Below are 13,309 nucleotides of genomic sequence, written 5' to 3' on the forward strand. Positions count from 1 at the left end.
CCTCTCAACAACGTTAATGTTGACATAGTATCATACATCAACCTCTCAACAACGTAAATGTTGACATAGTATCATACCATCAACCTCTCAACAAAGTTAATGTTGACATAGTATCATACCATCAACCTCTCAACAAAGTTAATGTTGACATAGTATCATACCATCAACCTCTCAACAACCTTAATGTTGACATAGTATCATACCATCAACCTCTCAACAACGTTAATATTGACATAGTATCATACATCAACCTCTCAACAACGTAAATGTTGACATAGTATCATACCATCAACCTCTCAACAAAGTTAATGTTGACATAGTATCATACCATCAACCTCTCAACAAAGTTAATGTTGACATAGTATCATACCATCAACCTCTCAACAAAGTTAATGTTGACATAGTATCATACCATCAACCTCTCAACAAAGTTAATATTGACATAGTATCATACCATCAACCTCTCAACAAAGTTAATGTTGACATAGTATCCTACCATCAACCTCTCAACAATGTTAATGTTGACATAGTATCATACCATCAACCTCTCAACAATGTTAATGTTGACATAGTATCATACCATCAACCTCTCAACAAAGTTAATGTTGACATAGTATCATACCATCAACCTCTCAACAAAGTTAATGTTGACATAGTATCATACCATCAACCTCTCAACAACATTAATGTTGACATAGTATCATACCATCAACCTCTCAACAAAGTTAATGTTGACATAGTATCATACCATCAACCTCTCAACGTTAATGTTGACATAGTATCATACCATCAACCTCTCAACAACGTTAATGTTGACATAGTATCATACCATCAACCTCTCAACAATGTTAATGTTGACATAGTATCATACCATCAACCTATCAACAAAGTTAATGTTGACATAGTATCATACCATCAACCTCTCAACAAAGTTAATGTTGACATAGTATCATACCATTAACCTCTCAACAACGTTATGTTGACATAGTATCATACCATCAACCTCTCAACAAAGGTAATGTTGACATAGTATCATACCATCAACCTCTCAACAAAGTTAATGTTGACATAGTATCATACCATGAACCTCTCAACAACATTAATGTTGACATAGTATCATACCATCAACCTCTCAACAAAGTTAATGTTGACATAGTATCATACCATCAACCTCTCAACAAAGTTAATGTTGACATAGTATCATACCATCAACCTCTCAACAAAGTTAATGTTGACATAGTATCATACCATCAACCTCTCAACAAAGTTAATGTTGACATAGTATCATACCATCAACCTCTCAACAAAGTTAATGTTGACATAGTATCATACCATCAACCTCTCAACAAAGTTAATGTTGACATAGTATCATACCATCAACCTCTCAACAAAGTTAATGTTGACATAGTATCGTACCATCAACCTCTCAACAAAGGTAATGTTGACATAGTATCATACCATCAACCTCTCAACAACATTAATGTTGACATAGTATCATACCATCAACCTCTCAACAATGTTAATGTTGACATAGTATCATACCATCAACCTCTCAACAAAGGTAATGTTGACATAGTATCATACCATCAACCTCTCAACAATGTTAATGTTGACATAGTATCATACCATCAACCTCTCAACAAAGTTAATGTTGACATAGTATCATACCATCAACCTCTCAACAATGTTAATGTTGACATGGTATCATACCATCAACCTCTCAACAAAGTTAATGTTGACATAGTATCATACCATCAACCTCTCAACAACATTAATGTTGACATAGTATCATACCATCAACCTCTCAACAACACGTTAATGTTGACATAGTATCATACCATCAACCTCTCAACAACGTTAATGTTGACATAGTATCGTACCATCAACCTCTCAACAAAGTTAATGTTGACATAGTATCGTACCATCAACCTCTCAACAAAGTTAATGTTGACATAGTATCATACCATCAACCTCTCAACAATGTTAATGTTGACATAGTATCGTACCATCAACCTCTCAACAAAGGTAATGTTGGCATAGTATCATACCATCAACCTCTCAACAAAGTTAATGTTGACATAGTATCATACCATCAACCTCTCAACAAAGTTAATGTTGACATAGTATCATACCATCAACCTCTCAACAAAGTTAATGTTGACATAGTATCATACCATCAACCTCTCAACAAAGTTAATGTTGACATAGTATCATACCATCAACCTCTCAACAAAGTTAATGTTGACATAGTATCATACCATCAACCTCTCAACAATGTTAATGTTGACATAGTATCATACCATCAACCTCTCAACAAAGTTAATGTTGACATAGTATCATACCATCAACCTCTCAACAAAGTTAATGTTGACATAGTATCATACCATCAACCTCTCAACAACGTTAATGTTGACATAGTATCATACCATCAACCTCTCAACAACACGTTAATGTTGACATGGTATCATACCATCAACCTCTCAACAAAGTTAATATTGACATAGTATCATACCATCAACCTCTCAACAACGTTAATGATGACATAGTATCATACCATCAACCTCTCAACAAAGTTAATGTTGACATAGTATCATACCATCAACCTCTCAACAAAGTTAATGTTGACATAGTATCATACCATCAACCTCTCAACAACGTTAATGTTGACATAGTATCATACCATCAACCTCTCAACAACGTTAATGTTGACATAGTATCATACCATCAACCTCTCAACAATGTTAATGTTGACATAGTATCATACCATCAACCTCTCAACAAAGTTAATGTTGACATAGTATCATACCATCAACCTCTCAACAAAGTTAATGTTGACATAGTATCATACCATCAACCTCTCAACAACGTAAATGTTGACATAGTATCATACCATCAACCTCTCAACAAAGTTAATGTTGACATAGTATCATACATCAACCTCTCAACAACATTAATGTTGACATAGTATCATACCATCAACCTCTCAACAAAGTTAATGTTGACATAGTATCATACCATCAACCTCTCAACAATGTTAATGTTGACATAGTATCATACCATCAACCTCTCAACAAAGTTAATGTTGGTATTTTATCATAACACTAATTTCTTCACCTGATTCAATTTTGTTGGTCACGGTAAAAGGGTCAACATCGCACTTAACCACTTTAAAAAAAAAGTTAAAATTAAAAAGTTGTTAAAATATTATTTATATAATCATATACACAAAGGGGATGATATCTGTTTTAATTCCTTGTTAATTAGTTCATTAATTACTGGTTTACCACCTATTGCATGTAAATCCTTGCTCACTTTGTTTTTATCCTTTTATGTAAGGTCGGCTACTAAATCACCATGGCAACCTGAGGCTAAAACAAGGAATCCTAGAAAGTGCCGAAGATCTACTGAAGGAGGCACTGGACTGTGTGACTAGCTGTGGAAACCTAGCAACGAGGGCCACAATCCTCTACAATCTGGGCATTCTTAGGTCAGTCTGACTTTTTTTTTTATAATTTACTCCAATTCTGAAACAGTTTCTGCTCAATATTTGGAGTATTTATACAAATGCAATGGGATTTCAATGAAACTACAGTTAATTTCATTGTTCCGCAGTTATTGTGATATGCAGCTCAGAAATATTTATATTCTATGAAATGTTGAACATATTTCATTCTGATCTTTTTGAATCCTATAGGGCTGAGCAGTTTGAGTTCTTACTGGGAGAAAGCTGTCTCCGTCAGTCTCTACTGATACGAGAACAGTGGTATGGACGTACACATCCTCTGGTGGCGGACATCTTATATGCCCTGGCAGGCATTATGGGAAATCCTAAAAATATTCGAGGGTATGTGTCTCAAAATAAAACATGTACACCATGTAGTTAAATAATTTGAAAATTTTATAACAAGTGAGTATTTGATAAATCTCCACTGTTGTTGTCTGGTCCTGATGTAATGTTATAGCTAATCTCAGGAATTGCTGCTGCAATCCTCACCTAACTGTGTTTCAAGGTATTAATCGGCAGTGAGGGCTTTTATGTCTTACAGACATTTTCTTGTTCTGCTAAACATTTGTTTCTTTTATGTAACGATGAGTCTTAATTTTCATTAAAAGGATATGAATCTGGATTTTTTTATGTTTTATGTAAAACAAGTAATCATGAAATGCTGTTTTTAAAGATATGACAAGGTGGCAGCTGAAACTGTGTACAGACGTTCATTGGAGATTAGAGAATCCTGTCTGGGCACTACTCATTTATTGGTGTCCGACATTCTCATAGAATTAGGTAAGAAATCATATCTCATAGCCTACTGTCTCCAATATTTCCAATCAAATTCAATAAATGATATTGGATTTTTATAATTTCAAAATCTGTAATGAAATTCATGAGTATATAATTTGATGAAGTCAAAATAAACTCCCTACAGATTTTTTTCTGCAAACTTTAATTATTTTATATTTTGCATTAAAACATATTTTTAATCCTTAATCCAACTGTACTATGTGTGGTCCTTTCCTTAGTAAAATGTGACTATTCTCATATCTGATGCTTTAAGTCAGAATATTTGAAAATGTTCCTAATTCTTTTGTTATGGAAAACTGTAGACATTTATCACATCTGACAATGAAAATGAAGATAATTAAGTGATTATTTTTCATTCACAGCCAAATTGATTCAGGAAGAATCAAGCCAGGGGGCTAAGGGTGAATCGGTCAAGTTATTACAAAGAGCTCTGGACATCAAGACTACCCATCTAGGTAAGGTTACGCTGCTTTTACTGTACAACTGACAAGTTTTAATTATGCAGATTTGGTTTTAGCAAAAGTGCCTAGTTAAAACTAAATCTGTTTGTGTATAGCAAAATCTTCCTGGATGGTACTTCGTATTTTGCCTTAAATAAAACATCATAATATTTTTGGAGGGCAAATTTTACCAATTAAATGAAAAACAAAAATTCAGTGACCACGATACATTGCATTGTATAAGAAGAATTAAATATTTATCATATTTTAAAACTGGAATTGTTTTCTGGGATTGGTAGTGAAAAACATTTCTTTGGTCTTTAGAGTAAATACACTATATCAGTTATCACATGAGTGTTATAATTAATTGTCACACTGATAATACTGTGAATAATTAACCACAGTGAAAACAAAATGGACCGGAGATCATAATGTGATCAAAATGTTTCCTTGATATATTTTTGATATTGATAGATTTTATTATTGTGTCTAATGTTTATGTTAAGAGTATTTTTAAAAGCAAAATATTAATGAGTTGTTGCAATGTCATATATGTGAATGGTCTGTCGTGCTTACATAATGCAGTATGATTCTGAGGTAAGCTAGTTATGGGACTACATCTTGTGAGTTATCTCCCCTTAGTCCAGTATAAAATATTCATATAGAAGAAGGGAGATAACTTTTGTGAGCCAATCCATATGGTGTGCGATTCTGGGAGCAAGCTATATCAACAGAACAATATTTTCTGAGTTATCTCCTCTTAGTTCAGAATAAAATATTCCTGTAATAGGGGGATAACTTTTGTGAGCCAATCTGCTGATTACTTGTGATATATCTGGGAGTACACTATTGCTATGCACGGAATCATATTTTGTGTAAAGGGAGGCAACTTTTGTGAGCCAGTCTTAAAGTTAGTTTGTTAGTTACATTTATGTGTATCAGTTCTGAAACAAAGGGGAGTTATTTTCACTTTGTATTATTTAACGGTCTCTGTTCATTACAAATTAGCTTGTACGTTAAACAAGATTTAAAGTGCTCGTGCAAATCTCACAATCTTTTGAGTGACTTATTCAGTAAATGTGGCTGGAAAAATCTATTGGATTTGTTTCTTCTCACAATGTGGTAATCACCAAAAAATTGCCCTTTAAAGTTGATTAACAAATAGTATACGTGAACTAATTAATGTGTAATGTGTCTCTATATAAGTAATTGCTTTTATAATTTCTTACATTAGAATGCTTATATGGCATACAATTAAAGACTTCCAACAAATCTGTCTAAATTTACCAGAAAACTGGTCACTGTCAGAATGAGTTAGTAGTAGCTAGTACTCTGTCCAGATGTTGAGTTGTCCAGATTATGATATTTCTGTAAAATGTCACTTTTAAGTGACCAATGATGGACAGATCATTTATGAACAACATCTCTATGTGGCCCAAAACAAACAAATAATACTCCCCAAATGATGGATTTATTGTTGGCCCTTCTGAACTATAGTTCTGAGGGTCTAAGAGTTCAAAACAACACTTCCCTGCTGTCATAAGTTCCTGTAATCTGGCTTATCTACCTCTAGTCTGACAATAAATCTTTAGAAACTTTTTATCATGACACCTAATGGACCACCTGGATCTCAGCAGACATATTCCTCCAATAAAACATGTCATATTCAAAGTTCTACAGAGTCCTGAAGTTTCATGTCATTTTCCGTGTATAACTTATAGAATTTACTTAGTCTGTCATCAGCCTTTCTTCAAAGACCTGGTATTAGGTGAAATGATTCAGCTAGAGTTCCCATTTCTTAAAAACTTGGCGGGCGGGTGCAAAATTTCAAGGAGCACCTGAATTTTCTTTCCTTTCGTTCACTTCCCATGAGGCCTATGTACAATTAGGCTGAAACAACCACTTTGTTGACTATACTGTAGGATCAGGACAGACATGTGCACATTTAAAGTATATTTACATCCATAATGTTATCAGCATTCTCCATGTGATGTCAGTCTAACATAAACATTGTGTTATTGTAAAATAAGAACAACAGATGGCTTAGTTTTATGACATCATTTTCACAATGACATCTGCACAGTTGTTACCTTGGTGTTCGTCGACCATGCTAGCTAATCACTCAAATGAATGCTAACGGACATGCAATCTTTAAAACTTAAAAAGATATTGATGTATTTGAAAGACAGATATTGATGTATTTGAAAGAAAAAGAAAATTCGTAATTTAAAGATTAAGTAATAAACTACATAGGTATGGCAAACATGCTGTCATAACTGCCACAAGTGCCACAGACAAATTATCACTGCAGTTGTCGTTAATACCATTGTTGTATTGGGTCTGACACGTCTGTGTGGTTTACTTATTGCCTTACTGATTTATACATGAATATATAAGTAGAATGTACATTTCATTTAAAGACTCGCACATAGTGTTGTTTAATTGTCGTCTTTTTCCTTAGCTGTATGTTACAATTCTAGGCTTTAGTTCAGCAATGAAATCTGTAATTAAACCTTACCGAATCATTTCTGGACCAATGTAAACGGTTAGATCTTACTTACTCTAACTGCAGTGGGATTTATGTACAGCTCTGCTTACTTATATTCATTACGGTAGCTAATCATTGGTTTTGATAGCCTTAATATGGAAAAATTATTTTCATGTTTAATCAATACAATGTACAGTGTACCCTCGACCTATCGCCACCCGAATCTACCGCCACCCTCGCATACCACCACCTACACCCCTAGAACGGATTTCCCTTCTATATAATTCCCTCGTTAAGTTTGCCACCCTCGCATACCGCCATCCGCCACGTTCAAAACAATACAAACGTCCCGAATCCCTATATATTACCCTCGGCGATATCGCCATCTTTATCCGTTTTTTTTCTGCGATCAAGGAACTCTTTAGTGTTCTACAGGGTTAGGGTATTTCCTTTTTCACAGGTAACTTAGTTATACGCTTGAATGAGTTTCTATCGCTCAGGTAGATATATGTATCAATGTTTATATATGCGACATCTACACATAGGTATGGTTTGATTTGTAATAAAGCATGACTGATTTCTGCTCAATAAGTGTTCTTATTTATGGTATGAACAATTTGACGAAAGCGTGTTCTTCTTGGTCATGGTCAGAAGGTTTTGATAATTAAGTTTGCGAGTGAAAACAAAAGCAAATTAATGACTTTTTTCAGAAATTACAATATTATGTAAATGTGTATTTGTAAGCTACGAAACGTACAGTCAATACCATGGTGTCTTATATGTTAACTCATTGTGTATGTATTAAAACGTTGGTACAACATTATCTTTAACTGTTGTAATTTCCATGATTCGATACTAACGCCACCCTCGTTATACCGCCATAACTGACACGGACGAAATGTGGCGATATAACGAGGGTAGACTGTATAAGTTTTCAGACATTTGTGCTTTCTTAGTATTGGAGAAAGGTATGGAAGGGGAAGAGAGTAGGGAGTTAGGGGCAGGGGATAGAGGGTAGGGGGCAGGGGATAGAGGGTAGGGGGCAGGGGATAGAGGGTAGGGGGCAGGGGATAAAGGGTAAGGGGTAGGGGATAGAGGAGTTAGGGGCAGGGGATAGAGGGTAGGGGCAGGGGATAGAGGGTAAGGGGTAGGGGATAGAGGGTAAGGGGTAGGGGATAGAGGGTAAGGGGTAGGGGATAGAGGGTAAGGGGTAGGGGATAGAGGGGTGATATTGTCTGGAGAATTGTGTCATAGTAAAATATACATACAGGGAGGTAAAGATATGATGGATTGGTGTCATAGTAAAACATACATACAGGGAGGTAAAGATATGATGGATTGGTGTCATAGTAAGATATACATGCAGGGAGGCATACTGGTGATGGACTGGTGTCATAGTAAAACATACATACAGGGAGGTAAAGATATGATGGACTGGTGTCATTGTTATACTGTATATACAGGGAGGTTTACTGGGGATGGACTGGTGTCATTGTTATACTGTATATACAGGGAGGTATACTGGTGATGGACTGGTGTCATTGTTATACTGTATATACAGGGAGGTTTACTGGTGACGGACTGGTGTCATTGTTATACTGTATATACAGGGAGGTATACTGGTGATGGACTAGTGTCATTGTTATACTGTATATACAGGGAGGTTTACTGGTGATGGACTGGTGTCATTGTTATACAGTATATACAGGGAGGTATACTGGTGATGGACTGGTGTCATTGTTATACTGTATATACAGGGAGGTTTACTGGTGATGGACTGGTGTCATTGTTATACTGTATATACAGGGAGGTATACTGGTGATGGACTGGTGTCATTGTTATACTGTATATACAGGGAGGTATACTGGTGATGGACTGGTGTCATTGTTATACTGTATATACAGGGAGGTATACTGGTGATGAACTGGTGTCATTGTTATACTGTATATACAGGGAGGTATACTGGTGATGGACTGGTGTCATTGTTATACTGTATATACAGGGAGGTATACTGGTGATGGACTGGTGTCATTGTTATACTGTATATACAGGGAGGTATACTGGTGACGGACTGGTGTCATTGTTATACTGTATATACAGGGAGGTTTACTGGTGATGGACTGGTGTCATTGTTATACTGTATATACAGGGAGGTATACTGGTGATGAACTGGTGTCATTGTTATACAGTAATACAGGGAGGTTTACTGGTGATGGAGTGGTGTCATTGTTATACTGTATATACAGGGAGGTATACTGGTGACGGACTGGTGTCATTGTTATACTGTATATACAGGGAGGTATACTGGTGATGGACTGGTGTCATTGTTATACTGTATATACAGGGAGGTTTACTGGTGATGGACTGGTGTCATTGTTATACAGTATATACAGGGAGGTATACTGGTGATGGACTGGTGTCATTGTTATACTGTATATACAGGGAGGTATACTGGTGATGGACTGGTGTCATTGTTATACTGTATATACAGGGAGGTTTACTGGTGATGGACTGGTGTCATTGTTATACTGTATATACAGGGAGGTATACTGGTGATGGACTGGTGTCATTGTTATACTGTATATACAGGGAGGTTTACTGGGGATGGACTGGTGTCATTGTTATACTGTATATACAGGGAGGTATACTGGTGATGGACTGGTGTCATTGTTATACAGTATATACAGGGAGGTATACTGGTGATGGACTGGTGTCATTGTTATACTGTATATACAGGGAGGTTTACTGGTGATGGACTGATGTCATTGTTATACTGTATATACAGGGAGGTATACTGGTGATGGACTGATGTCATTGTTATACTGTATATACAGGGAGGTATACTGGTGATGGACTGGTGTCATTGTTATACTGTATATACAGGGAGGTTTACTGGTGATGGACTGGTGTCATTGTTATACTGTATATACAGGGAGGTATACTGGTGATGGACTGGTGTCATTGTTATACTGTATATACAGGGAGGTATACTGGTGATGGACTGGTGTCATTGTTATACTGTATATACAGGGAGGTTTACTGGTGATGGACTGGTGTCATTGTTATACTGTATATACAGGGAGGTATACTGGTGATGGACTGGTGTCATTGTTATACTGTATATACAGGGAGGTATACTGGTGATGGACTGGTGTCATTGTTATACAGTATATACAGGGAGGTATACTGGTGATGGACTGGTGTCATTGTTATACTGTATATACAGGGAGGTATACTGGTGATGGACTGGTGTCATTGTTATACTGTATATACAGGGAGGTTTACTGGTGATGGACTGGTGTCATTGTTATACAGTATATACAGGGAGGTTTACTGGTGATGGACTGGTGTCATTGTTATACTGTATATACAGGGAGGTATACTGGTGATGGACTGGTGTCATTGTTATACAGTATATACAGGGAGGTTTACTGGTGATGGACTGGTGTCATTGTTATACAGTAATACAGAAGTTTAAAAGTGGTACTGCTGTAGATATGCTGTTTTCTCATTCACATCCAGGGCTTTTTCTCATTGGCTTGGGATGGGGCCTTTTTGTCTCTTTTTGGCAAGAATATTAGTGAATTAGGAAATATTTTTCAGGAGTAAACTGCAAATTTTGGGTATTTTGCTTAAATATGAAATAATTTCAATTGGGAATTGGGCCCATTAACGGCCCCAAAAGGCCATCAGAAAAAGCCCTGACATCAGATACAGGGCCTTTATGACACTTGAATGTGACAACTGGTAGGAGAAAGAATTTTTAGCAATGACATCTTATTCCTGTTTAAGGTGAACCTAATTCTAGAATATCTACAGTACATGCAGACATGGCCTAATATGGACATCTATTTCCCATTTATCCTACAAAGGAGATTATTTGAAATCACACTGATGACTTCGTTATTACCATCACAATGGAACTCTGGGTAATTTCTTTTGCCTATATACAGATGGTTGCCAAAAGCCTTCTAATCTGGCTGAGGTGAAAGTGAGTTTTTATTGTTGTACTCGACTGAAAGAAATCCTTTATATTGTGATTATCGATTATGTGAAAAGCAAATTAGATCAAACGATTTAAACCGTGACGGGAACAAGAATGGTCATCAGTCCAATTGGATTTTTGACAACTTTCCATTTCTATACTTAATGGCGAAATGATTTATGAAACCAATCCATCATTACAAAGGGGAAAAGTGAAAGGATACATTTTCTATGGGAATGCTGAAGATGAAAGAGAATTTTTCATAAAAGTAAATATTTAATCTGATCTCCAGTGTTTCTGTATGTAGACATTTCCAACACATACACAACACCTGAACAAACAATGGCTAGGGAGTGAGGTTTTATAGAGCTCTACATTCCTATTTGTTTTAATACTTTGCTAATGAAGTTGAAAGCAGTACATTAAATAGATTCATCTTGTCTGTCCAAAGTCCTGAACACTATATGAGGTTAAAAAGTGAGTACCAGTACATTTGTACTTCAAAATGCATTCCATACTTTGATTTAGTTTAAACCATATTTTATTACATTTCTTTACATTTCATATATTACATACAGGAATATTAACAGGATTCAGAAAAAATTATATGAATACTTATGTTAATCCATCTCCATACTTTGATTTGGGTTAAACAGTTGTTTTTAAGAGGATGAGAAACAATACTCTATTTGATTTTTTGTTTGTTCAAAATCAATGGAAAAAACAGGAAACTGGCTTTCCTTCAGTTTTTATCATAGCTACAGTTGTGAATATTAATTGTCCTAGCATTACTATTTGTATTTTGTTTAGTTCCAATTTTCTTGTATAGCTTTAGATTATTTTTCCAGACTTGTTATAAGTACCGGTAGTGTTTAATTCTGCCATGAACAATTATACCAAGCTTCAAATTGTACAATTAGTTTTATGGCCATTGTTTGATAAAGTATAATTACATTTTTGTTCTTGAAACACAAAATTTGATTTTTAGTTGTTGATAACTGAAATTATGATGATTGTCTGATCGTACAATCTAACACGTTGGCGAAATCTGTGCTATAATCAAACACCATTAGAATCAATGTAACACATTTCTTTTAATATGAAATAGTAGCATGTATTCTTGTACCTGTTTGATGAAATTTTTTTTTTTATTTTGACAAATCTTGTCTCCATGATCTGTCAGATGTTTGAACAGCGGTAGGCAGTATAAAGTTTCAGATTAACCGAGACTTGATCGTGACTTGCGTGTGACGTTGGACAGATTGTAACATCAGCACACATCGGTAGCCAATCTCACATGCTTCAACGACTCTGTATAAAAGATGGCCGGCCGTCACAGGCACTAGCGTGTGTGGGGTGTATGATTACATTACTGGATTTGTTCGACAATTGGAAATCCAATCAACACTACGTATTGATTGAGACCAAATCAGCTGTGATCAGGATTTGTACTTAAGTTTTTCTATGTCGCATACTTTTTTATACAGTATCTATTACATAGGGTATATAAAAAGTCAAAAAGTTTATGAGTAATTAGTGTTTCAGAAACATAGAGGTTTTAATACTTTGAGTCATAATTAACACAATCATACTTGTTCACCAAGTCTGGTTCTGCCTACTCTGATAGTGATGAAAACTAATATATTGACAAATCATTTTTATTCTTTGGTTGTTTTCTTTTTTCTTTTCTTTTTTGCAATAAAAAAAAATCTGCATCAATTCATAATTATGAAAATACATATATGTAGTACATTTTTGGGTACTGCTCCATTTTGGTTTTTCATACTTTACCGTGTTTGTCAGACAATAAACCAATGTCTGGTAATAAGCCCACCCATGTCAGTTGCTGTTCAGCTCAATTTCTAACAATTGTTGTTGTTTTTCTTCCTTCATAAAGCCGACCTCATAATTTGGGTCAAATTTAATGTGTTGGCCTAATTCTTGAGTTATTACTGACTTTGTATGATGCCAATTTAAGGGTGTATGTATCATAACTTTAAAAAGTACTTTGTAGTATCAATTTCACATCTGAAGAGTTCTGCACTGAAACATGTACTTTATCAGCAGTGATCAATACTTTGGATTTTTTAAAA

The 13,309-nt window shown here is 35.4% G+C and overlaps 1 protein-coding gene across 3 annotated transcripts in view; it reads left to right on the forward strand.

Annotated features, from left to right (window-relative positions):
• Positions 1-13,309, forward strand: part of LOC117330580 — an 80,251-nt gene that overhangs the window by 51,666 nt on the left and 15,276 nt on the right. For all 3 annotated transcript variants that reach the window (XM_033888989.1, XM_033888992.1, XM_033888991.1), the window contains 4 exons: positions 3,337-3,487; positions 3,695-3,844; positions 4,179-4,285; positions 4,666-4,758. In XM_033888989.1, coding sequence (XP_033744880.1) covers positions 3,337-3,487; positions 3,695-3,844; positions 4,179-4,285; positions 4,666-4,758 — 501 coding nt within the window. The remainder of the gene's footprint in view (positions 1-3,336; positions 3,488-3,694; positions 3,845-4,178; positions 4,286-4,665; positions 4,759-13,309) is intronic.

Source organism: Pecten maximus, chromosome 7, assembly GCF_902652985.1.
Source record: "Pecten maximus chromosome 7, xPecMax1.1, whole genome shotgun sequence".
In the NCBI taxonomy this organism is placed as follows: Eukaryota; Metazoa; Mollusca; class Bivalvia; order Pectinida; family Pectinidae; genus Pecten; species Pecten maximus.